The 27,440-nt window shown below is 41.1% G+C and overlaps 1 protein-coding gene across 4 annotated transcripts in view; it reads right to left on the bottom strand.

Moving 5' to 3' along the window:
* Positions 1-1,397: 1,397 nt before the first annotated feature.
* Positions 1,398-27,440, bottom strand: part of rabgap1l (RAB GTPase activating protein 1-like) — an 89,999-nt gene continuing 63,956 nt past the window's right edge. For 3 of the 4 annotated variants that reach the window (XM_061825201.1, XM_061825202.1, XM_061825203.1), the window contains 12 exons: positions 27,121-27,195; positions 25,121-25,246; positions 23,919-24,062; positions 21,825-21,866; positions 14,710-14,838; positions 7,134-7,226; positions 5,146-5,256; positions 4,860-4,964; positions 4,679-4,762; positions 4,460-4,531; positions 3,724-3,924; positions 1,398-3,638 (listed from right to left, as the gene is read on the bottom strand). In XM_061825201.1, coding sequence (XP_061681185.1) covers positions 3,483-3,638; positions 3,724-3,924; positions 4,460-4,531; positions 4,679-4,762; positions 4,860-4,964; positions 5,146-5,256; positions 7,134-7,226; positions 14,710-14,838; positions 21,825-21,866; positions 23,919-24,062; positions 25,121-25,246; positions 27,121-27,195 — 1,338 coding nt within the window. In that variant the 3' untranslated portion in view covers positions 1,398-3,482. Of the gene's footprint in view, positions 3,639-3,723; positions 3,925-4,459; positions 4,532-4,678; positions 4,763-4,859; positions 4,965-5,145; positions 5,257-7,133; positions 7,227-11,362; positions 11,620-14,709; positions 14,839-21,824; positions 21,867-23,918; positions 24,063-25,120; positions 25,247-27,120; positions 27,196-27,440 lie in introns of those variants that run through there. The other variant, XM_061825204.1, reaches the window with a different exon arrangement.

Below are 27,440 nucleotides of genomic sequence, written 5' to 3'. Positions count from 1 at the left end.
TGTGGCCGCAATACGCTTCTGTGTACGGAGGGGCCGATTCCCTGTCCTAAATTTCTCCCCCAGTCATTGTGAATGAATGCGAGTTTGTGTAAAACCAGGGGTCATTTATTTGTATTGAAAAAATATGAGTAGCTCCATCACTATGTGGGATTTATTCTTGATTGTGAAACGACCTACCAACAAAGTATTCATATGCGTCCAGACTTCTATACGCTTTCAAACTTTTCCGTGTAAATCCTGACAACTTACTCACCAGATACATGTGTAGATCCAGTTGTCCAAGACAAGCCGAAGTGGGTTTACAGTCCAATTTCTCATCGGCGGAAACATCGACTTCAGCATTAAATACGGGTCCTGCCAAGTTTATCTAATTTTTCCATGTACCTTCGTTTATTATCGCCTTCTAAATGTCTAACGGTATCGGACAAAACTCTGAATTGTCGTGCTATGAGACATTTCCGTTTCGTCTCAAGGAAATTAACTTGCAACAACGCTTTGCGTGACCGACAATATGGCGACGTAAACAAAAACCACATGATTTTATCACGTAGGTGCACGAGCTCTATCGAAAACATCAATTCTATATACTAAAAAACAAAACGAAAAATGCAACATAACACCACACAGGCTGAAATCTGATTTAACAAAAATTCTTAACATTCATACTGGCAGCAGTGAATAAATTACTACAATTTCATTGAACACAGGTCTAATTGTAAATGTAGATTATTAGTGTGTTTAGTCCAGCAAAGAAGGCCTTGCTGCCCCTGGTGGCTCATTATCGTGTTTGCCGACTAGTTTTGTGGAGCAAAGAAAAACTGAAGAGTGTGTTTTTGGAGACGAGGCTTAACAAACCTCAAGCGACCCAACAGTCATACATTGTGGGTCCAGTTGTGTGTTTTTGCGCCCAACTTGAAACCAAAAGTATTCTTCATTCTCAATTGCGATAATCCTTCAGCCCATCCCAGCTGACTTCGGGCAAATGGTGGACTAAAACCTGAACTGGATGACAGTCAGGCGCAGGGCTCATCCACACAAGCACTCAGTGGCAAGTGAACCCACACTGTCTGCACCAAAGTTAGGGAAATGTACAACTACACTAACAGTGACTTTCCTCCAAGATCTACTAATGCACATATATTTTCACATGGCCCTGTTACATTAGAAACTAGTTGAGCCCAGAATGACATCATCGTGACAAGAACCCCCACAGACGCTCTCAGTAATTACACAAACGTTATCAGCACGACACACCTTGGGTGACACTCTTTGTTTGTTGAAGCCTCTTCAGTCTTCAGGTAAAGATGAACAAAGCCCCGTTCGGTTTGCAAGCATTGGAAATGAACAACCGATACGTTTCCATGAACGGGAAATAGAACTTGAATAAAAAGTCAAAATGAATAGAAGCCATGACATTTATTAATACAGATCAGACAGTGACTTAACAATCGCCTCTCAATGTGAACAGTCAGAGTGAAGGATAAACTGGCAACCATCCTATCTGGAACAACAATTCTCAGCTAAAATCATTATGAAGTTTTAAACCAACCCAAATCGTATAGTCATGTTTGTGTTAGTGTATGTAAATGGCGAGGGTCTGGCCCAAAACGTTGTCGGGATGGTCACATCATGGAAAAAGCAGTAGGAATGTTAACGGAAACATCGGCGTCTTCCCCCACTTTCGTGCAATTGGTCCAGTTCGGCCGCTTGACCGAGTGGGCGTCCGCCAGGACCCAATGGGACCAGTGAGGCTGCCATGGCGTGGCACCAAAAAGGCAGCCAACGGAAAAGATTCCAAGTCTCGTTGAGCCAACGCACGCATGTTCGCACGCAGTCCAAAAGGCGGACAGCAGCCGGGGTAAAAAACAAATTGTTGGCACTGAAGACGGAGTATAATGCGCCTGCTAACTGACATGAACTAATGCTTTTATTTTGAAATCCAATTGGTGATTTATGCCGGATTTTGGGCAAGAGGCCGGGTACAACCTGGACTGGCCGACAGCCAATCGGATGGCACGTACAGTAGACTAGAAACTATCACTCTCAAATTCACATACAATTTCGTTTCAAATAACCTAACATGCTTGTTTATTGTTTCGGAACGTGGGAGTGAACCAGAGTACTCGGAGGGGAAAAAACACCTCACACAAGTACACAGAGAACATGTAAACCCCCCACACAGGAAGGCCTGGGGTGCTAATCACTACTCCACCATGCAAAAATTTTCCATATACTCTTCCTAAATAAAAAAATCTTCTAAAAAAACATTTCCACTCTCTCTGCTGCACACCAGCTACAACTGCTTTCTGTAATTGGCTTGTTCAAGTGAGTGTGTGTGTGTGTGTGTGTGGGGGTGGGGGGTGGGTGGTGTATCATCACCATTTACGATGAGAACTGTGCGCTCTCCGGCTCCGCAACAGTCAGAGGTATTTCTCATTTTTAACATGGTGAACCGCAAACAAGGTGTTGGTGCATGCGGCCTTCGATTTTGGCAATAAAGAAGGGCTATTGGAGCGCGAGAATATAAAGGGAACGATTTGAAACTCAATACTGAACCAGTGCAACTTAACCCAACATACGGCAGAGATATGTGGGGGGGGGCTATGCAGCAATCGGCCACCGTTATTACATCATTCAAAATAAAATGGAAGTATCAAAAGACGGAAACAACACGTAAGGGAAGAACGTGTCCTCTTTAGAACAACGGACATATTCTGACTTCAGTAGGAATTTGCTTTCATTGAAAACAAATGAAATACTCGCAGGCACCAACTGGATGTGTTGATAATGGGTGAAATGCAGATTGGCGTGACAGGCAGAATCCAATAAAACCCCCGAGTGGGGAGGCCGAAGTGAAACCGACTCAAGAGGACGTCCATTTGGCTCGTCAGCGTTTCGACTACACCGGAACGGTTAACACGCTGTGCTTACAGAGATCACAAGGAAATTTCTAACAAAACTTTTTTTTTTTTTTTTTTACCTCTTTACGAACTGTACAAGGTTATTAAAAAAAACAAGAATTAATTTGAAACATTTTGTTAGGACAGTGTTTTAAGTTAGAATTCTATTAAGAAAGAACACAAACGCTGTGTTGGGTCAACGTTCAATGCAGTACTCCCATTCAGAGTAGCTTTGCAGTACTCCAAATCACAATATACGCTATAACGTCATCATAGACAACAATATTCTTCTTATAATTTTTTTTTTTTTTTGCAATATAATTCAAATGAAATCACTATAACTGCGACGAAGCACTAGAACCTCGCTAAGAAGCCGTTCGGCTTTTTAGTGAGGTTTGAGTGCTATAACGGGGCGAACAGAACTGATACTCCATCACCTGCAAAGGAGGCCATATTGTCTGGATTTACTCGGGCCAGGTCCGTGTCCTGCTTTGCTTCACCTTTCCTTCTTCTATCTAGTCCCAGTCCAGATAGACAGAAAAGGAAAGACTGCATTTGTCCTGTGTGCGATCGTGAAGAACTCTAGGCCGGCCCTTCCTTTGGAGAACACGGACTCTGGGAAGAGGAGGTGGACGAAGATGAGGCTGAGCTCTTGAGAGAGCTCAAGGTTTTGCTCAACCAAGAGTTCTTGGCCGCTTGGATCTCGTTCATCAGGACTCCTCGCTGGTGTTCGAGCTCCTGTGTGGTCACAAGAAGCAGCTCAGCGCGTGAGTGCGACTTCCACCGTTCCACATCAGAATGAAGGCGTAGGGTTGTTGCTCACCTGAATGCGACACTTGGCCTCGACCAGCTGTAGTTTAGTCTGTGCCAGCTCCAGTTCCATCTGTCTGAGCTGCTCCTTCAGTGCATCTTTTTCCTCGTCCAACGGCTCGGAGGTCGCGTTGTCGCGGCCCGGGGACGACACCTGGAGGGACCCCAGGCCGCTGAACAGCTCTCGGCAGTGCTCGCAACCCGTGACTTTACTCTGCACAGAAACACATACACGAGGATAACGGACTCAAAATGTTGTTGCGGGAAAGTTATCTGTGAAATCTGAAAGTGTCACAAACCATCTGCTAGAGCACAACCTTGTTACTGCCTCATTGTTGGATTCGGCATGATTTGTCCTTCTAACAATTTTCTTGAACATTCAATCAGAACTTTCGTATACTGTATACGTTGATACCATAAATATTGATGCAAAGGAAACAACACATCTCGATGACACAGTTGTGATTCTTATTTGTGAGCAATTTAGATGTGAATTTTATGAACCCCCATCTCTGGCTCATTCTCCACACTTCCCATTTATTTAGTATCCTTTGAGATGCTTTCCTCATGTTTAAGAAGAAAACTGAATGTAGTTTGACTTGTTTCCCAAGAAGCAGGTTTTACAGGCAACAAACATGGTGGAGTGCTCTTATTTTGCATGAACTGCGTTTGAATTGGGTGCGCCACACAGAACGACAGCGAACTTGCAGCGGCCACCGTGTGAATGAAAAGGATCAATAAAATCTCACCCTGACAATATCCAGCTCCTCTTTCGTTGCTGCCTGCTGCTTTTCCAGCCTGGTGCTAAGTTGGGAGCAGATCTGAAACCCAGGCCAAGCTACTTAGTAAACAGAGGAGGCTTGAAGTGTACAATGTACACTCAAGTACTGTACCACAATTTGCGATGCTATAAATAATTAATGCGAATGTGTTCAAAGGCCTCAGGTGACGAAGTGACGATATCCGACCTGTTTGTACTCCGCTATGATGGCCGTGGTTTTCTTGATCTCGAGCTCGGCTTTCTCCAGCTCCCTCCGGAACACTTCCTTCAGCTGACGGCAGACGAGGGAAGAGAGAAAGGAAAAGGCCCGGTTAAAATGATACAATAAGGAAGAATGAAAGCGCTGTGTTTGGTGGCGGGGGGCGTACCTGAGCAGTCTCCTCCTCCTGTCGTCTCTTCTCCTCCTCAGTCTCCACTAGACGCTGCTTGGTGCTCAGCAACTCTTTGTTCAAAACATCAGCCTTGTCTTCTGCCTGAATGCGCACGAGCACACAAACGTATAAACACAACAACATACTACACAACAAATGTGCATCTTATTCGGCCACTTTGCGCCGTCAGAAAGGAGGGAACTCAAATTTAAATAGTACACGGTTAAATGATAGTATTAGCTTTGGGCGTTTGTGAAAGATTGCATGTGAGAATTTCAATTACCTGGTCAAGATCATTCCTTAGGGCAATCTTACTGGTGACCAGTTCGTGGGCCAAGTCGTCGTTCTCTTGTTCCAGCCGCATGCTGGCCTCTTGAAGACGGCGGTTCTCCCTCTATAAGCACAAACACGGGCCAGATATGAAGGGCCGTCCGTCCGTGGGAGATCACAAAAACAGGTAAGTCTCATTAACTGCAGTATAAGGTCTCCCTGTGAGAAAATGACCGCTGCTAAAAATATTAGGATTTCGTGTTTGTTAGATGCCCCTTTCACAATACGCACAACAAACTCGCTAACAAAGGAGCCCAAAGTCTTTAGTCGCCATTCATTTTTCTCAAATTCTTTTTTTCACTGTGCCTTTTGCTGACCGACATTTTTTCCCAGAGAGCAATATTCCAAAGACGCCCTCCCAAAACAAATCCCTGGGCAACAGCATCACGTTAGCGTGGCAATTGCAGCGCTTCACTGGCATCTCATGACTGCCTTAAACAGCCTCTCACATGACTTAATAACACAAGACTGTTATTATGGTTAAGCAAAAGTCACGTGCATGGCAGACGTAACTTTTATACAACAACAAAATCCTCTTTTGCCTCTCGCTGAGAACTTCTGTCCTAACATTCAAGCGCTGACATACGAGTGATAGTGGGAATGACGTGCGTTCCTTGGAATCTGGATACATTTATCTAATGAGACCATCAGGTCCTGGAAGCAACAGCGGTAGTTTGGATTCACTCCTGTGGTCCAATTTGTTGCTTCCTGTCACCAACCAAGTCTAATGAAGGCAATTATAGTGAGATCCTGCCGGTAGATTCTACTGTTGCAGATGCCTGCACGTCATATTTTAATCTCTTCAAGTACAGCTGGATGAATTCTTTTCACTTTGGACACTTTTATTGGAGAAATGTACACCAGAGCTTCATGATTCACATGAATATTCTCACAAAGTTATGCAATATTCTCTTACAAGAAATCCTTTGAGAGAGAGAGTAGAAAAATCTTACCAGGATCTGCAGTCCAGAATCTTGCTATCAAGGCTGCCGCACAAAAACTAAACTAACCCATGATCCCGATAGGCGTTTCCCCCCCTCGCTCCGACAATTTCCAGCCTCCCTCTCTCTCTCCTCCAGCTTTGGTCATGCTCGTAACCCAAGATAAGCAATGCTAAAGACGAAGTCAAATTGCATGAAAGCAGAAAAAGGCAGAAAATGGAGAGAGACTAAGCCACAGAAAAATGGGGAGCTGGAATGTCCCCAACAAAGATTGTGGTAACAGTGAAAAGGAACTTGGTCTCAAGCAGCCTCGCTGTTGGCGGAAGAGGAAACTACTTAGTTTGACATCGTATCAAAAAGTAAATGCTTCCTTCCTTTTCTCCAAAAGCAGCGTCTTATACTTTCTACTCCAGCTGTGTGATGTGCACCACTCAAAAAGTCGACAATTCTCACTAGTTGCATCATACTTTTTTACTATATTATGACTTTTTATCAATAAGCAAGCACGTTCTGCTTGAACAAAAAAAATAATCGTGGCATGACAGAATACCTTACTTTTCGGGATGAAATGAATTTAACGGGTGCTATAATGACGGATTTGGAGAAAACAAAAATATGAAACTGTCCAATAGACTTAGAACACGTGGCAGACCGAAGCAGCAGCCTCAGTGTCTGAACGTTCAAATAACATCTTAAAGTGCGGAGGACCTTTGTCAGCACCAAGAATAGATGTGAGAGATCTTCAACAGTCAGATCAAAGTCACATTTTAAGTCTGAATCATGCAAAGTGAAAAGCAGGACTTGAGAATGCTAAACTCACAGAATTCTAATCTTGGTAACGAAGCTAATTATAACTTTGAAAAATGCGAGTGAAAAGGAATATTAAGTTTGTAAAAAAACAGCGATGCTTAAACAATATTCCTGCACAAAAGGCAAGAATATATTTCTCGTAGCCACCTTCCAGGACTTGGAGATGCCAAAACTGCTTGTGTTTTTTTACCTGGTATCGCTCAATGGGGTCTTCTTGCTGGAGCTGGCTCTCTTTCAGCGTCTGATATTCTTTCTCAAACTTCTTGAGCTTCTTGGTCGGAACCTAAAAACACAAAGGCACATTTCACCCACGCACATCCAATTTCACCAACTTGTCACACAAAACACGGCTTATTTAACTTATTTTTGAGACAAATCCGAATTCTATATTGATTTACGATATTTTCAACTATACCAGCTGCTCAATAGTTGATCAATGAAGAATGCTCTTAGAATAGCCACAATATTAGCTTGTGTTCTTACGCCACATAAACTTGAAACAAAACGGTCATTTGTGGAAGGGGGGAAAAAAAAAAACAAATCCTTCTACTGCAGAAGTGTAAATGAAGGTGGCAAAATATTAGGAACACTCCTCAAAGTGACGCCGTCCACTTCTATAAAAATAAACATGTTAATTTAGTATCTCTCTGACATTGTCAACCAAAACCGAGCATGACTGTTATTATCATCTGTGCTCATTTGAGTTTATGAGGCTCTTTCTTCAGTAAATGCAGGAATAAACCAAACCAAAATGACGAGACTCAACCCTGGCACTCACTGCTTGCTGCTTATAAAAATATAAATATACTGTGTTTTGAAGCAACAAACTGTTGCCCTTAAAAGTGATCGTTGCTTCTGACATCATTGTGGTCATGTGGTTTGTGCTGCACAGTTCAGTCTTCAACTTTTGCTACGTCAATTCTTTCCAATGTTCTGAGCGGAAAGATAATGTCAAAACAGAGTATGCACATAATAATAATGTTTGAATATATATAATCACACACACACACACACACACACACACACACACACACACACAACACACACACACACACACACACACACACACCCACCCACCCAAAACCCACCCACACACACACCACACACACACACACACACACACACTTATACTACTCTATCTCATTACGTTATGTTGGGATTTTCCAGTTTTTGATCAATTTTTGTGTTATAGAATGCCAAGTCACTACATCTGAGAACTTCATAGTTGGAAGAAAAGGTTCCCCAACATTTGGCTAAATTAGGTTGAAGTAAATTGCAAACATCGCATCATTTATTACATATAAAAGCAACTTCATGCACATCAAATACACATGCAGTTTATCTTCAACCTGCAGTAGAATTTTGGCTCCGAGTGGATTCTAAGGGATGAGCACGCCTGAAATGATGAACTCCAATACGTGAGTTTACTTCCAAGTTTGTCGAAAGAAAATGCAAGTGATACATGGACTGAGATGTTTCAACGAAATCAGCTGAAAAAAGAAAATGAGTAAAGACTCTCTGATACTGAGCTGTTTGTGTGTGTCTGCTTCAAGTGAGCTGTAATTTGATCCCCCCCCCCAGTGTGGAAACAACATCGCCATAGTTACAACATCGGCATTACTTTTGGGGATTCTGGTCATGCTTTCTCTGTGACACCAACCTGTGTCTCAATTGTGTTATCAAGTCATACACCTGACTCACTGAGGGCTGCTGTTAAATATTTCTGCAAACAAAAAAACAACAATAATAATATGAGGAAATTGTTGTTGAATTGTGCTTAAATGCATTCATTCATTCATTCCACTTCTTAACAACTTGCTACTGTGCAAAGTCTCCATGTGGCACCCAAAGCCAGCTCACAATTGCTGACAATGCGAATTATTGGAGCCCAATTCTAAGCCTAACTGTTCCAAATGTGTACTGATCCATTATCCTCTGGGAGGGCCTATTAAGGTAAATAAAAATGACATTGTAAAGTCTGCAACATTCCATTTCCTCACAGAAAAAGAGAATTTGTATCATATTCCACTGGAAGAACAGGCAACTCGGTGTCCGCAGGTTGATCAAGAAATGTCAACATATGAAAGGATATATTAATGTGTTACCTTGCACATTGATAAGCTTTGAATGCCACAAATGCGTGTTAGAAAAACAAATGTAACAGGCCTCTTGAGTTTTTGCCTTTGCAATATAAGTTTCTGACGACAAACTGTGCAATCTAACCGCAGGTGCAAGAGCCGTATTCATGCATCTCATCCCTTTGCTGGGCTCAGTCAACGTTCACCTCTTTCAAAGATGTCTACCTTCCTCTCCAGGGTTACACGAATGCCACACTGCTAACACTCTGAATAAGTAAACGAACTTGATAAAAAGCACTTACAACAGCCCCTCATTCTTCTTAAATTTAACTTGGACTTCTGTCTTCAAGTATGCATACAGTAAATACAGTATATTATATTTTTAAATGTTTCTTTCTGATGAGTTTGCTGTACTGCCAAAGGCATTTTGCTTGCCATGACCTCCACCAGCTAAAGACTGAGCAACACTATTCGTTGACAGAGTAAACCTGTGGCTAAAAAAATAATTTCTTGTCACTTTCCTACGATGTTCCGTGTGAGATATTGTTCCCCTCTGTACTGTGACCAAAAAAGAAAAAAGAAAAAAAAAATCCCAACAAGAATAAGTCTACCATTTTTACTAGTGGTCTGCATGGGTCCCCAAGTGACTTTGGGTCCTGACCCAGCAGTTTAGAAACACTCATTTACAAAGCCTGCTCAGCTGTAAAGGATTGCTCATCGGTTGAGCAGATTTGGCATCATGGCGTCACTCTAAGATCTGAGGACAGACTGTTCGAAATGACTCCAATCAACACACAGGCTAAAGTTAGCTTACACTGTTGCCGAATGTTTTGATGATGCCGTTTCATTTCCATGGCCAAGAACCACATACAAAGAATTCAAGAGTGATTCTTGTTTTCCTTCATTGCTGTTGTTCGAGTTTCTTTTTCTGACTGACTCAGCACAGTGTGTTTTTCACGGTTTCTCACGACCACTGATGCGGCACTAATTTGAAGTGGGAAACAGAGCGCTAAAAAACGAAGCAAATGGCGCCAAGCACAGCAGTGCGGTGAAAAAGGGGCAACAGAGATAACCGTGATAACGTTTTTGTGTAGGAAACTGCAGCACCTACAGTATGTTTGAAGCCTGCACTGAAGGATTGTGCTAGCCATGCTAAAACATCCCATTTAAGAAGAATTCACCCTGAAACCAGAAATAATCTCAAAAAAATGTCCTACATGTACAAAACTCATGAAAAAAGCACTACAAAGCAAGACCATGAAAATACACCCACTTTAAATGAAAAAAACTTTACTAATGCTAGGTTTTGATGAACACTCTCATCAAACATGTGCATTTAACATGTATGGTATTGTGATGGTGTAGAACTGCACTGCATACTTTGATCTGATTAAAGTTCACACATTAAAAAGTTAATATTAGAGTAATAACAATTAACTTTCTAATAACCATTTGAATCATAAGTTGTTTTGGCATTTCTAAATATGTGGGTGGGTTTTCAATTATAATTCCAAATTGCGCCAGCTTTTTTCCTTAAATCGCTCAACAAATCCTTGTTCATTCATATTACATTTGCAAAGCATTGCTTCCTTGAACAAGGCTCAGAATTTTGCTTTAGACTATTTAAGCAACATAAATGGGTTCTACTGACACAGTGCGCCAAAGCAGGCATTCTCACATTACAAAATATTTATTGAGTACGACTCAGACTCTGGAAATGTGATTACCGATGTGTTCCTGCAGGAGATGGCACCTTCCAACTGAAATTTTGCTAAATTTTGTGAGTGTGTGTGCATGTGTGCACACCCATGCATATTTGTGTGTGTGTATGGCGATGAGGCCTCGCCCCCATGGCAGTCCAGAAGCGTTTGAATATTGAAATAAGGACAAAAGAAAGTGGACACCCCAGGAAAAACTAGGCCATGGAATTCAATTAGCCATGTGAGGCAAACAAACCAGCTCTCTCTCTCACACACAAAGTCTCTTTTGATTCCAAATTCATATGTAATGAATTGTAATTGGATAAAAATCTCACTTTGGCGCAAGACTGACTGACAAAGCTTTGCCACCGGAAACATCCAACACACTATTAGGAGGAAAACAACACACACTTACAAAGGAACGTTAAACTGTAACAATATCAATGTTGTCGTTTCCATCTCACGTCAAAGGGTTAAACAATGAAACAACAAATTAACAACACCAAATGATGATAAAATATAAGAAGCAGGTGAACAATAGTTTCCTTTTGGTTCAGAAATTCTGACGCATAGCGGAAATTAAATCGCAACACAATCAAAAATGCCTAAAACTTGATACAACCAGTCGAGAAGAGACATACCACAGGCCGCAGTGCCCTGACAGGTCTGGAGTGGGCAACCAAACGGGCCAGGGTGTCCTCTTCACCCGGCCGCTCAACTACATGAGCATCGTACGCCACCACGATGGACACCTCCTGCATCATCCTGGCTGCTGCTCGCTCGTAACCGGCCGCAAAGGAGGAAGCGGAAGAAATAAATGAAATGAGGAAGAAGGCGTCAAAAGAAAAGCGAGGAGTGCAGCTGACAGCTCTCGCTTCTCTCTGATAGCAGAGCAAGGCGACTGGCTGCTTTCAAGAGTCTCTCAGGAGTTGAGCCCTGCCCACTGAGCGGAGGGTGGCGGGGGAAGCCAGCGAACGGTACAACACACCTGTTTGTTTCCCACCCCACCCACCCCCCCGGCACTCGCGGTACACGACAAAGGATGACGGTGACTTGGCTTTTTCTTCTTTTCCGCTAACTGAGTCTTCATTCTTTGCTCTCCATTTGAGATCTTTCAATCGAGCAAGCAGAACTACAGTTTTGTGCTCGAGGCACATAAAGGGAAGTTGTGAAGTGCAATGAAATTATGACGATATGATGCCGAAACAACCTGGGGAGGGAGCGCCTCCCACTTTACAGATAGATACACAGGAATAACTGAATTCCACTGTTTGTTTTGCTCTACAAACTACTGAAGCTGTATAATGTACACGTGATAAATAATGTACTCTATCTTTAAAGAAAGTCAGTTTTCCATCTCATTTGTCTTACACTACCAAGTTGGTGCAACCTGTATAATTTCGTATGGGTGTTGCAGCCAATTAAGTGCTTCGAACAATTAATTTGTTCTTGTCAGAGTTACAGTATGTAGTAATTGTCAGACATAATTAGTTAAAATGTATCTTTCTGACATAACAGATTAAAGTATTACTCAGAGCATACTTCCAAAGTTCAGTGTTCCTTCAATTCACATAAGCTTGCTATATTTTCTTCGAACGTGCACAAATCTGAACGCTTGCAGACAGCAACGTCGAGCAACGGAAAGATCAATGAGGCGAAAGCTGAGCACATGTGACTTTTGAATACATAAAACATCAAACTAGCTTCAGTCCACGGGGATGCCTAAGATGCTGAGAAATTCAAATACTTCCCATAATCCTCAAAAAGCTAAGCCACCTCACAACTAGTGCTGATCAAGCCAAGGTGGCGAGGAATGCGTTCGCTATTTTAAGCAGCTTACAGTGTTCAGCTGATCCGCTTTATACGTTGACAGAGAAAAACATGTAAAAAGGAGGATGACTGAAAAGAGAGAATCAAATTCGTTGGGCGCGGATCCCAGATTTTCCCCCTCAATTTTTTTCCTCTCTCTGTGATTAGCCACAGACACAATTACGTTTATGTAAAAATGGATCAGTGGGACAGTTACTGTATTTGAAAATATGGTGCTGTTATTTGTGATACACGCGTCACGAAAAATTCACTGTTCTTGTAGTCTTGCCCTTTCCCAGCCGATTTTGGACATCCACTTGAACATGTACAGTCAAGGTGAACATTTTTGGGGAGGGGCTTAATGTTATATTATCTCCTTTCTGAACCCTTTATTGTTTTACATACAGTATCTAACATTCGCTGTTTTGTCACATTTATTGGGTTGCAATTTTACATCAAATTCAGATTTATATTCAGCTTCGGTGTCTCGCAGAATCATTTCGGTTTATATGTGTTTACAGTTTCCCCTTTAAAATTGTAGGCAAATGCTTCTCATTGGCTAAAATTGCCTCAGGGTGAGCAATTAGAACAAATCCCATTGCTTGAACATGTGCTTGACAGCATGCAAATTTAGTTTGGTTAGTTTTTTTAATCCCACAGTAGCACAAATATTTACCTTCAAAAACACTGCGGCAACTAATATTTTGCAATCATTTTCAGTCAAATGTGTATTTGTTTGACGAGATGTTTTGGATTGACTTAGCATTCTGAAGCAAAAATACCGTCATTGTTTTCTGGACGAGGAAGACTCAACTTTCTCTCATTTCTCCTTATCCATCTCCTCTCTTCCCAGGTCATCGTTCAGAACAACTTGCTCCATTTAGTATTGCCCACAGGGAATTTGCTATTTCAAAAGTTGAAGAGCGACTTGTCTAAAAGTAGACAGTTGAAAGAAAATGTTTCACAGGATAGAGGCTTCAGAAAATGTACTTTGAGGACAAGTTTTGCTGGCCAAAAAAAGATGTATTTTCTTTTAAAGCCCAACCAACCTAGCTAGCATGTTTTACCCAGAAGCTAAATGTTCGTCTCAAGTAAACAGTGGGTGCTCCAATGTGTAAAACATCACAAAAGGTATCATCAAAAGAAAAACTAGATTCAAAACGCCTCTCATGAGGTTGTGCGTAAAAGACGAGAACTTCTTTTCCCTGATGGAAGTGAAATGCTAAACTTAAGAATGAGATTTCATGTTACTCAGTACTGGATCGCATAAGAGAGCAAAAAAATGCTACTGACGCACCAGAGATAGACTTGACACATTACACGATGTCCTGTATCAACAGACACGCCAAACAGCCTTGCGGCACAAAAAACCTTTCAAACATATTACTACATCTCAACAACTCAAAACCCTTTCACAGTCATTCCTCACTGTTCAATATTTCGATATTTGACGCCTCACAGCGGTCAACGGTAGTGAATGAGTTAATTCACTTCTGCCTTGGATTGGAGAATAAAAAAAAAATAATTAAATATTAACTGTATGTAGATTCAAGGAAAACAACAAGGGAGTAACTGGAGGAGAGAGGGGGAACGTCTAGGGGCTGCGGGGGGGAGTTCGTATCTAAGTCATCATTCTCAGAAAACTCTCTCTCTCTCTCTCTCTCTCTCTCTCTCTCTCATAAGCGCACGCATGCACACACACACACACACACACACACACACACACACGCAGTCACGCACACACGCACACAACCAAATGTATTACATTCTGTACTAGTTTGGGTCAGTGGTGACCTCAGCAAATTCCCTAAATGCCAGAAGTCGCATTAAGGTCAAGAGGGGGATGATAACGTGCTAGTGGGTGTGGGCACATAGCGGAATCGCAATGAAAGTAAGAATGTTAGAAACATGATTCACGGAAGCCACACGATATCTGATAAAACTGGAATAAAGTCAAAGATGAACAATATTGCTCAACAAAGCTGAAGAAAAACAAAAGAAAGTTATTTAAAATGAAACTTGATTGAACGAATATGCTTGAAATCTTATCATAATGAAGAGCAGCCCTCCGTGTAACGTTTGAGTTCTTTGCGAATAGCTAAACAAATTCCAGGCTGGAGTCAAGGCTTGTCTGAAAGGAAGACTGGCGCTTGTTGCGCACGCTTATAAAGGGCCAAACCTTTATGTTGCAAGCTTGTTCCATCAGCCGTCTGGCGTTCTCTGCAGCTCTGTAGCGTTTGGGGAGCTGGACTCTGAAGAACTTGAGAGCCCCTTCAAAGTCTGCCTGCAAGAGATCCTCTTTGGATGTCTGCAGGGACACAGGTGGGGCCAGGTGAAGAAAGAGGGGCAAATATTAGTCAGCTGTTTTTTTCCCCCCTTAATTTTTCATGGTTTTCAGGTCAAAGGAAATAAATGCAATAAATCGAGCGCAACAGACAAATGCAGAATATGGACACGTATGGATCATAGAAGCATTTGGTGAACATTTTGTGTTCTTTATTAAACACACACATAAATTTACTACCTAACATCGGCCTCAGAGGAAACCATTACATTCTTCTCCAATATGGAAACTGAATTCCCAGGAAATGTAGTGTAAAATAATACATATGGATAATACTCATTGTTATATGGATCGTAGCAAATAGTCTACTACTGCCCCCTTTGCCAGCGTCTGTGCCTTAGTCAATGTGGAGGAAATTATGAACAGTTCCAAATACCAGTCAACACAAGACTTTCAGACGTCTTCTAGAAACAAACAAACAAACAAAAAGAACAAAAGCCTAATAGAACATCTGAACTTTCTTTATTCCATCCATCTATCTTATTCAGGGTCAGGTCACGGAGGTAATCGCTGAAGGATAGGTGGCACTTAAAGCCACAACTATAATCAATACCATTATGCATGTTAGCAATATTATAGGCGTGTCACCAATGACCAAAGGAATTTTAATGAAATCTGAAGTTTAGAACTCCAGGACTGGTCTTACAAGATTTATTTCAAATTCAAAGTCCAAACTAAGAGTTTCCCCCTTCAGTGCAGGTCAGATGATTATCCAGCACATCTACAACGTGATCCTGTGGGATTTGCGCCGATCAGTGTGTGAGAAGAGGCCAAAGATGCGGCAGGAAAACACATGAGTGCTTCACAGTGACATCGCACCGGCTCACAATGCCCTGAGCATCTGACAGTTCCTTATTGAGAAGAACTTTGGCAACTTTGCAATGGGCAGGTCACATGCAACGGTTATAAAACGTGCCTTAGTGAACAGTCAAATATTCCAAGGGATGTCACCCATCCATTCATTTTCCATACTACATATCCTCACTACGTTCACGGGTGTGCTGGAGGCAATTCCAGCTGACTCTGAGAGTACCCTCTGAACTGGTTGCCATCCAATCGCAGGGCACATGTGAATAACCATTCACACTCACATTCACACCTACCTGTATGGACAATTTAGAGTCTTCAAATAATCTAGCATGCATGTTTTTGGGACATGGAGGAAACTGGAGTAAAGGGAGAAAACTCACGTAGGCATTGGGGAGAACATGCAAACATCAAGACAGGTGAGGCTGGATTTAAACCAGAGTCCTCAGACATGCTCACCAGTCATCCAACGTGCTGCCCAAGGGATGTCATAAACAACACAAGTTACTGCAATGCTGCCATTGTTATCATTGGCCAGATAGCATAACTAACGGTGATATTAGAAGGGGTAAGTAATATCACCAAATGCCAAAAGACACGTCAATGCCACCATCTAGTGGGGAAACTAGATTAGTGAGTGCCAACTTGGATTTACCTTAGAGAAAAAGATCGCACATTTACCCAACCCGCCATACAAATATATTACTTCAGAGTACTGATAGAAATATTAGGTTATCAGCTGGAAAGAGAGAAGCTGATTACATTCACGCACTAGCCCTTTCCTCCACTCCTTCGAATGGTAAACGTGGAATATTCCCAGTGCCCACTCTCACCGCCAGCAGCTTCGGGACAAAGAGTCGATGTCCCATTCCGAGGAGATCCATCACTTTGCAGAAGGAATCTGCTGAGGCCTGACTGCCTTGGGCCTTTTCTTCTTCCGTTCTCTCTCCATCCTCCACTCCCCTTCGCACTGCTGGAAGTTGCAGAGGAGGTGTCAAGGCCGAAAGAGGAGGTGGGGAGGGCAAAGGTGAGGCTACAGGAGAAAGTGGCGGGGTTGGAGAGGGCAAGGGAGAAGGGCAGTCCCTCTTTGGGGTTAAGGTGTCGTATGACTCCAGCGTGTCGTCCAAAATGTACCACTTGGTCCGGATGAGTTAGAGAACAAATTAACTTGGAGCAAAATGTAGTCATCCACCTGGTGGAGTACTGCTGCGTGAAGACTCTGGACTAAGAGGTCAGAGTACAGTGTGACCACATCCGCAGGTACAGCCAATCTTAACACGAGTAATAATAATAATGTTGAGAAAACACAATCTTCTCATTCCACCGCTGTCAGAGTCCAGAAGTGACAATTTGTTGCACCACGGTTACAGTCAAAAAATTAGGAAGAGAAGTTGTTTCTTGCATAACGCCGTCTTCTACCTGCAAGCTGCTCCTCACTTGCTGCACTCACAATGCGGTATGTCGTTGCTAAGCAACAAAGCAGCTCAACACGTGGGTTGCTGCTCCAACAAACAGCAGTAATGGACGTGTACTCCGCCTTTTTCTTATTTTACCTTAATTCTTAGACTTCACTGAGGGTGGAAAAAAATTCCCTTCAGGAAACATGAATGAAAACCTTCAGCGATCAAGGTCTATTTTTTTGGAACAGGCTTCCAAATTTGAAGGTTGTATCTGGAATGAACCTGACAATTTCTTTGAAATGCAAAATCAACCAAAATATAAAAGTAGGAATCCTTTCACAAGAGAAGCAGGGAGGAAACCTTGCTGTGGCAGTATGGCACTTGTTAGAGAGGAGGTAGAAAAACTAACTCAAATAAGTCCAGTTGCTGTGCAAATAAAACCCAGTATGGACTCCAGTGGTCCTCTTCGTCTCTTCATTAGCAGGTGCTCTGTAGCGGTCTGTACATCCTATAGATGGAAGACAGCTCCTTTAAATGGAAAGTCACTTCATTCCCAACAACACGGGCTAAATGGATGCATTTGTGAGTCAGTGGTTTGTGTCATCAAGTGCGATTCTTCTGGGCAGCAGCTGGGGCGAGCGACGGCAAAAGGGGGGAAAAAAAAGCACGAAAACACACAGTGTTTGCAGACCACTGGCGTTTTGCTGTCACTCTCTCTTTGTGATGCTAACGGCTAATGATAGCAGCTTGCAGGGCATGTGTGTTGCCATCCAGACGGTGGCCAGAGGTAGCGTGCTGCAAAAATACACATCCAGCAGGGAACTAAAAATGTCGAGGCAGATGTTGCAGGTCAAAGCATAGAGGTAAAACGAAAACCTGTAGGATGACAAACAAGAGGCTTCACACATGGACCTGTGTTGGTGGAGCAAAATGTTAAAAAAAAAAAAAAAAAAAGAGGAAAATAAAAGCTTCGTTTCGCCACGTCCAGATCGCTGATGGGCTACCTTACATGCTGCGAGTGAGGAGTGATGTGGATGATGACTGTAAAACAGGAAAGGGAGGGAGCTGGACCCAGATAGAGGGAGAAGGAAGAGAGTGGAGAGGAGAACACGAAACAAGGAGGGAGGGAGGGAGGGAGAAGGGGACCCGGGGATAGAATGTCGTCATGGCTGGCCAATAGGAGGCCGGAAGAGGAATCCTATTCCACCTACCGCATGGCTTAATTTTCTACCCATCCCTGGTTTGCATCTACTCTGTATGTCTTACTGGTTCAAAAACATTATTTTATCAAGATTACATTAACATAGTACCAGAAAAATATATATGAAAAACTATTTCTCTCCACTTCTCAAATTGATTTTTTTCCCAGTTTTCCCATTTCAATGTTACATTAAAGAAAGAGAACTATCTCCCAAATATAATCTAAGTAAAAATAAAATGCAGGTCTTAATTGGTGATTTCGTTTAAGTAAAAAAAAACAAAAAAAAAAAATATATATATATATATATATATATATATTCAAAAGGTACCTGGCGTTGTGTGGAAAAAATTGTCCCGATTGTTAAATTATCAAATTAAATATTTGGGAAATCTGTATTCATTTTGACTGAGCACCACCAATCCTGAATATTGTACCTCTAGATATGTCCAATCCAATCAAGAAATCATTTAAAAAGAACCTCTCTGACAAAACGAAGTTGGCCAAAAGATCTCAAAAATCAAAACAAAATGCTATGATCCAAAGAAAGATACACACACTATATATCTATACAATACAGCATATATATTAGTGCATGAAGGGAACTTTTTTCTCATTTTCTTAATCCATGATGTTTGTATTTTTCACTATCAAGACACGACCCAGATTTGCCAGAAACAGAGATGATCAAAATTGAAACTAGGGAAGGACTATTTATTGTGGAAAGGTTCACGTCATTTTGACATGCATACGACTCATGTGGCAAAGCAATTCCACAGCAACAGATTGCATGGTTTTTCTATAATCTGAAATTATAACACGTCACTGATTTCAGAAGTGTCATCATTGTGAACACCATCGTGGACAAAAAAACAGCACACACTAGGGAGTGTATTATTGTCATGAATACAATTGGGAGTTCAAATAAAGTTTGATAAATAAATAAAGTTGTTTTCTTCACAAAGTGATGCATGAGAGACCCTAAGCCTACAATAATTTGAAAAATAGCTTGCCTCTTCCTGATTTCTTTTGTTTCTCACACTTCAATGTTTCCCATCATCACAAAACTTAAATATAGGCCAAAGCCAACACAACTGCGACATGGTCCACGATTGGTTAGCACATCTTCCTCACAATTCTGAGGACCGGGGTTCAAGTCCTGCTCTAACCTGTGTGGAGTGTGCATATCCCACCTCTCGCCTGAAGATAGTTGGGATTGGCTCCAGCATGGCCACGACGCTAATGAAGACAAGGGGTCCAAAATAAGGATAGTTGCAAAAAAATAAAAAATCTGAACCTACATGACCCTGTGTAAAAGTTATTACCCCACCCCACCACCATGTTCAAACTTAACTGTGGTTTAAATTTCTCTCGCCGCACCCAGGGCTTATATTTCCACACCTGAGCTCAATAGACATTACTCAAGTAGGACATGCTTGAGTAGAGTAGAACAAAAGAGCCTCAAAAGCTGGACATTATGCCGAGATCTTAAGAAATGATGGAACATACGCTAAAGAAAGTAATTAACATTTATCAGTGTGGAAAAGGTTGTAAAACTATTTCTAAAGCTTTGGGACTCCAGCAAATCAAAGTGATCCAAAAATGGCAAAAACAAACAAACAATGGTGAACATTCCCTGGAAAGGCTGAGCCACCAAAATTCTCCCAAGAGCAGAGCTACATCTCATCCAAGAGGTCACAAAAGACCGCAGAGAAACATCCAAAGAACTGTTGGCATAATTTGCCTCAGTGTCCATGACATCACCAGGAGAAAGAGACCGGGCAAAAGTGGCCTACATGGCAGATTTCCAAGATGAAAACCACTCGTGAGCAAAAACAATACTGAGGCTTTTCTCAATTTTGCCAGAAGACATCTTGATGATACCAAAGACATTTGGGAAAATACTCTGGTCTGACGAGACAAAAGTTGGAAAATTCCTTCACGGCGCTGTGAGAGACTCATTCCAAGTTATCTCAAATGCTTGATTGCATTTATTGCTGCTAAGGGTGGTGACCCAACCAAGCACCTTGTAGTTTTGGATTTATTTTCTTTCCTAATATTACAAAAAAAAAAAAAAAAACATTTAAAAACAAGAATTTTAAAGTTAACTTGTGTTGTCTTTGATTAATATTGAAATTTGTTTATTGATGGGAAGGAAACAAGTGTGACAAACATTACATTGCATTCCACTCACACAATTAAGGGATATCCATGGATCCATTATCCGAACCCCTTATCCTCATAGGGGTCACGGCTGTGTCGAAGCCTATCAATCATCTATCTTGGGCCAGGAGGTGGGGTACACCCTGAACAGGTTTCCAGCCAATCACAGGGCACATCCAAACAAATAACCATTCACACTTATGGACACTCTGCAGTGGTGTCAAACTCAAGGCCCGGGGGCCAGATCTGGCCCACCCCATGATTTCATGTGGCCCGCGGAGGCAAATTATGTGTATCAACTTCCATGATTTTTTTGGTTCAAATCTGTACCAAAATTTCAAATTGTCCTATCATAAATGATAAGATTGAGATATTACAAGCATTTTTGTGTTATCCAACAAAAATAGAGTGGTTGGAAAAACCCATTACTCTTGATTTCTCATTCCAAAACTAGTTCATGAATTTCATGTGTAAATATAATGAAGCAGTTAAAGATTTTCATCGTTTAACAGCCATAACGGCCCTTTGAGGGAAACCGCAAGTACAATGTGGCTCGCGACAAAAATGAGTTTGACACCCCCGATTTAGAGTCTCCAGTTAATGCATGTTTATGGGATGTGGGAGGAAACCGGAGTGCCCGGAGAAAACCCAAACAGGCACGGGGAGAACATGCAAACTCTACACAGGTGCGGCCAGAATTTGAACCCCGGTCTTCAGAACTGTGAGGCAGACGCTTTAACAAGTCGTCCACCGTTCCGACTGTGACAAAACATGCAGAAAATAAATAAAAATCAGGCGGGTGACAAACACTTTTTTACACCATTGTGTACAACAGTGGCTGGTTCTAAGTGTGCTTTTAAAAGTTCTGCAATACATGAACAAGGATGATTGATGATTGTCTGCAACGAACCATCAATATAGAATATGAATGTATTGAGCGAATCAATACAAGCGCAGGGAGATCTGGTAACACAACAGACAGGAACGCCACACCACTCAGACAACAACAAAGTGGCTCCAAGGAAAACCTTTCACTCATTTTTGGTTGCGGGTTCTGTTTTGGCTTATAGACGTCAGCTTTATTTGATCTTTTCTAGAATGGACTATGTCCATAAACCTATGCATGCCATCCCTCAACTGCAGCTACTACAACTGGACATCAGGTGGTGACAAATACCAAGTGAAGCTAGCTGAAGAAGAAAGTTCAATTCTACAAAGCATCACTAAAGCACTGAACATGGTGCGTCTTCATGATCACTGCCAGATGGTGCGTTTAAGTGGTCAAAACGATACGTAGACAGGACATTTCAGAAAAATGTTGGCAGTCAAAATTGAATTCTTTTTAATGTGTGATGTGTCAGTGAATGAGTTCAGCCACTAACCTTGAGCAGAGCCAAGGCAACATTGAAGATGATGTTCAGACCCTAGAAGACAAGGAATTTCATTTCAGTCACAATGAGAATAGAAAAAGAGCTAAAAGTGTTTTATTTGCTGCTGTATTAAAACCATGAATACATAAAAAGATTCAGATGTGATTTATTGTTTGGAGTAGAATGTCTCTCATAACTCATCATACATGTGATATTGATGCGAAGAAAATGTAGAGCTGGCAGCTCTGCGGGAACACCCACAAGTCTTTAAGTCTCTGTGATGAGTTCACATGGCAACACAGAGCTAAAAATACCCAGACAGCTCTAAAAATAACAAAAGCGAGGGGGAGCTCCGTCTTGTGACACACCGATTTGCACAAGACTCAAGATGGCGCTACAATGCAGGGTTAGGATCAAATAGGTTGGCATGAAAAGAACGGGTGTGTACCGTGACATGCATTTACAGGTATGTGGACAGGGAGGATAAAAAAAAAAAAAATAAAAAAGCAGGGTTGTGATGACAGACTGGGAAGGTGACAGCTAGATTAGAAGAGGAAAAGTAAAGGTGAAATGAAATCCCCAGGAAACATCTTTAATGTTGAAAACGAGAAGATCATTCTGGCTTTTGTTTTACACACATTCCCCCGAAAATAATCTACCGGTAAGTAAATATAATGTGCATATGAAACACTTATTTCCACAGTGACTAAGTGATTAAATTAAAAAAAAATTTTGTTACGATCATGTAACTCTTTGTTATTGCTGTTCAATTTAATTTTAAACTCTAAACCTCTGTACTGTGTATTTCACAAGACTACAGCTCAGTGAGCATCTAAAAGGAAGAATATACCCAACGTATTTTTTCCATCGGTCAGTCAACTACTTATTTTTTTCCATGTCGATTGTGCTGTCTTGACAACAGATTATTGTCAGTCGCCAGGCCTGTGGATGTCCTTGCAAATTAAGGGATGAAAGTTGGACGAGGAAGTCAGACATTTAGTACGTATCCGTCCAGACTATTCAGTAAAATATGCCCAATAAATGTAAAATTCTAACACATAAATGGACTGTAGACTGCAATATCATTTGTCCTTAGTCTCCATGCTAACTACGCAGGACTTCAACACAAGACCTATGTTGACAGCTGACCATGGAGCATATTTTTATTTGGGAAAAAGTGAACACAGAACAGTGATGAGATCGAGAAAATGATACTTGAGGAGAACAGCTGTCAGAGTAGCAGGAGATGAGAATGGAGCTTTAACAAACAGATTCTTATCATGCGCTTCACTGGCTGAGAAAAAAAAAAAAACCTGGGAAGCTTCTTATTGTTTTGCTGGAGGCCGGTGGGAGAGCAGAAAGAGTAGGAGGGATGGACGGACCAAGAATGAATGAGAAAATACACGAGTTAAGGCTGGAAAGCAAAGTCAGATTGCTGGAATTTTGAACAAAATGAGACATCATATTCCTAAATGAAAATTTGAACATTTCAAATTGCTGTTGTTGACTTCTTATAGCTTGAGGCGGACAAGTGTCCTTAAAAAATTCCAGAATAAGACAAACATGATGCTTGTAGCCGTTAATTTATGGAACAATGAAGAGACAAAATGTTTTGAATAACTCACTGTATTCAAATAGAAAAATAAATAAAGTACAGTATGTATAATGTGCATGGAGGAGTACAAGGCTCTCGATCAACGTGAAGAATGAGAAGTGGGAAATACTGTATACGGTATGTATTCGTCAATATTTCAGACCCTCACCAGAACTGAATGTGCTGTAGAGCGTTGGCCTCACAGAATTGAGGACCGGGGTTCAAATCCCGCCCCCCAACTGTGTGGAATTTACATGTTTTCCCCATGCCTGTGTGGGTTTTGTCCAGGTACTCCGGTTTCTACCCGCGTTTCAAAAACTAAACCGTCTGTTGTTATGTATGTGAGTGTTGAAGGGTTATTTATCTCTATGTGGTCTGCGATTGGCTCGTGACGAGCTCCCCGCCTCTCACCCTTAGTCAGATGGGATCAGGTCTAGCACGCCCGCTACCTTAGTGAGCATAGGCATTATGAAAAAAAAAATATATATATACTGTTGTGCTTACAACTGTACCTCACAAAGCAGAAGATCAGTGATGTGGAAAACCATGCAAAGAGGGAACTTGGCGGTGAAGAGAGTGAGGAACCACTGGGAGGCATACATATGTGCCTCCAAGTTCAGTTCTTGGAAATGGGACCACAGATCCGGTAGCTGTTCCTAGAAGAGAAGAGTGGAGGTGGGGGAAAGAAAATCAGTGGAAACCAAATTCTGCAAAGTAAGACAATCAAAATGTATTTTGGGGTGATTATAATGTACAGAACAAAACATGCAGAAATAACTCGAGAATTAAGGATAACAAGTCACATTCAACCCTGTTTTTACAGCTCTATTAAATTTAAAAAGTAGCGACAATGTATAAAATATAATGACTATCCAATGACAATGTCTAAAATATAATGACAAAATACAATTATTTGCAAATCAACTTCTACCGATATGCAACTGAATACACTACAAATCCAACATATTTAATGTTTAATTCAAACTGATCATCTTGCTTGGCTTTCTTTTTTGCCGATATTCACTTATTTTGAATTTGATGCCTTTAAAAAAAAAAAAAAAAGCGACAGGAGCATGTTTACCTCCGTGTTACATAATCTTTCCGTATTCCGCTGTTGTAACATGCACAATTTGGCTTGCAGTTGTTTTTTTTGCTGAAGTAAGCAGGGTTATCCCTGAAAAAGCCATTGCTTGGATGGCAGCATACAGTATGTAGGTGTATGGACCTTTCAGTATTGCTGGTGCCGTCACAGATGTGGAAGTTACCCATGTCAGGGGCACTAACACATCACCATACCATCACAGACACTGGCTTTTGAACTTTGCGTTGATAACTACGCAGATGGTCGGTTGTTGAACTGACTTTCGCTTTGCGTGGTACAGTTTAACATGTATTTGTAGATATAGCTACGAAGAGGTGGTAAATGACAATGGTTTTCTGTAAAGTTCCAGATCCCAGTTGCAATATCCTTTGAAGTGAATACAGAGTACTTAAAAACTATGTAATTTCTTTTCTTCTCACGTTTGTCACGGCATTTTAAATAAATGTGCAACACAATACAAAAACGGATAAATACAATAACTAAATAGTGACCAACCCCTTATGACATGCAAATAACTGTCACTCAATCTAGTGAAGCTCTTCATTAATATTACCGTGCCTTAACTCTGACTCTAGATTTTGATCATATCGAAAAGATTGCATTGCTATGTACCTGCATGAGCTTCTCCAACTGATAGAACTTGCAGTGAAGATCTTCAAAGTTGTTCTTGTAGAGGGCTCTGAGCCCATAGTCAAACATGATTTTTACCAACACACAAAAGGCCTGTTCCTCGGGCATCTGAAACAACAGTAAAACTGTAATGGACACTTTTTTTTCAAGTGACATTTATATCTGTATAAAATATTTATCATACATGGTTTCCAGACATTAGGGATTCACCTTCACTATAAAGATCCATCAGGCCGACCCGAATGGGCACAAATCTGTTTTTCAACGACCTGCCCGTCTTCAGGCCTGTTAATCTGCCTTGTACCTTAACATACGCTGATTTTACTTTACAGCATATCTGATTTAAAATAATTACAAATGAACTGTATGAATAAAATTCTCTCACACTCACATGCACACACACACACACACACACCACACACACACACACACAGACACACACAGACACACACACACACAAACAAAACACACAAAGTGGCATTTTATCTGCTACTGCGCGTTTGGACCTGAATGCGCTGCAGGTGAACCTATATTCTTGACATCTCTATAAGGTCAAACGCTTCCTTTTCTTTAACCTGCCTCCTTCTTCGTCTACTAAACATTACATCTATCGAGACTCCCTGATCTTCTACAATCATTTCATTTTTCTATCTCTATTTGCTGTCCTCAGTACCTGCCATTTTTGACTTTATCTTCTCATTCATTGCGCAACTCTCTCTCCTGTTGACCTCTCAGGTCTCCCTCACCCTTTTGCGTCTTTAACCTTGGGTGGACGTCATTTGAACACCAAACAGACCTCCGCCATCTGTTTTTCATCAATCTACGACTGCTGTCATGTACGTTACAGGTGAGTTACCTTGAATACAAAGTTTTATTTTAGTGTACACAAACACAGAGAAAGGATTAATAAAAAAGAATTATGACCTAAATCTTTCAAAAAAATACTTTTTCTTACCGTTAATGCTATTGAAAAAGAAACTGTCCAAACTTTTGACTGACTGGCAGTGACAATGGACCCCATCATACTTGCAGTTCTGAATTTGTGTTTTCAGCTATATGCTTTTTTTTACTCACAAACTGTATTCAAATTTTGTCACTATTTTTCTTTCTTTTTTTATCAATTTTTAATTCCCCTCCATGTTTTGTTGTTCTTTGTTAGGGGGGGGCAATTCCACAAAACATTATTGGAGGTTTATCCCTTCTTATTCAAGAATTCTATGAGTAAAATAAAGAAATAAATACATAAATAACTTTGGGCAGCACGGTGGATCAGCTGTAAAGTGTTGCCCTCACAATTCTGAGGTCCAGGGTTTGAACCCGCCCCGCCTGTGTAGAGTTTGCATGTTCTTTACCCGTGCCTGCGTGGGTTTCCTCTGGGCACTCTGGTTTCCTCCAACATCCCAAAAACATGCAACATTAATTGGACATTCTAAATTGCCCCTAGGTGTGATTGTGAGTGCGGCTGTTTGTCTCCATGTGCCCTGCGATTGGCTGGCAACCAGTTCAGGGCGTACCCCGCCTTTATCTCGTCAATCCATAAAATAGTCTCCCAATATTATTAATGTATTCATGCACAAAAATAAGATGAGCTATTGTGCTATCTCTTACTTTATGTTGAATCATGAACAAATTACTTTTTCAATACAACCCCAGAGCGCTTTGAATAGGTTCTTCTCCATTAATAAATAAAACCACCAGTTAAAGCGGCATTTTATGTTTACTAAGGTTATTTTTACCCCAATATTTACATTTGTTTGATGAAATGGAGAAATTACTTGAGAAAGGGGCTGATACTTTTTCACAGCTCTGGAGAGTCACAAACGCAACACTCATATGCATACGATGTGGATATACATGTGTATTGTATATATTTAACACTCATTTGCAAATATATTATGCACATGAACAAAATGTGACTTGATGTTTTTAGGATCACAATACGTGAATTATGTTAATGCATGCATTTTCCAACTTTTACTTACATGCAGCAGGAGGACAGCTGCAAGGAATGATTGGCCCTGGCAGTAACCAATTTCCTCATCATAGACAGCATAGGCCTGGAAGAGAGGTTGGAAAAAGAAAAAAAAAGTGATGAATGATAATTGATCAAATCAATTTCCATACTAAATGTTGTAATGAGCAATATTAATGATTTGAGCTCAATTATTTTAGCACGATGCAGATGTTTCTTCATTAGCAACATTTTTGACATCAGAATCACGCTTAATATTTCACTTGTTTAGGAAATTTAGAAACTCTTGAGCTAGAGTCCACATACTTGCAATGAATGGGACTCAAAATA

The sequence above is a fragment of the Syngnathoides biaculeatus genome, chromosome 7 (genome assembly GCF_019802595.1).
Source record: "Syngnathoides biaculeatus isolate LvHL_M chromosome 7, ASM1980259v1, whole genome shotgun sequence".
Lineage (NCBI taxonomy): Eukaryota > Metazoa > Chordata > Actinopteri > Syngnathiformes > Syngnathidae > Syngnathoides > Syngnathoides biaculeatus.
The sequence above is the reverse complement of the archived record's forward strand: the minus strand, read 5'-3'. Positions and strand labels throughout refer to the sequence as shown.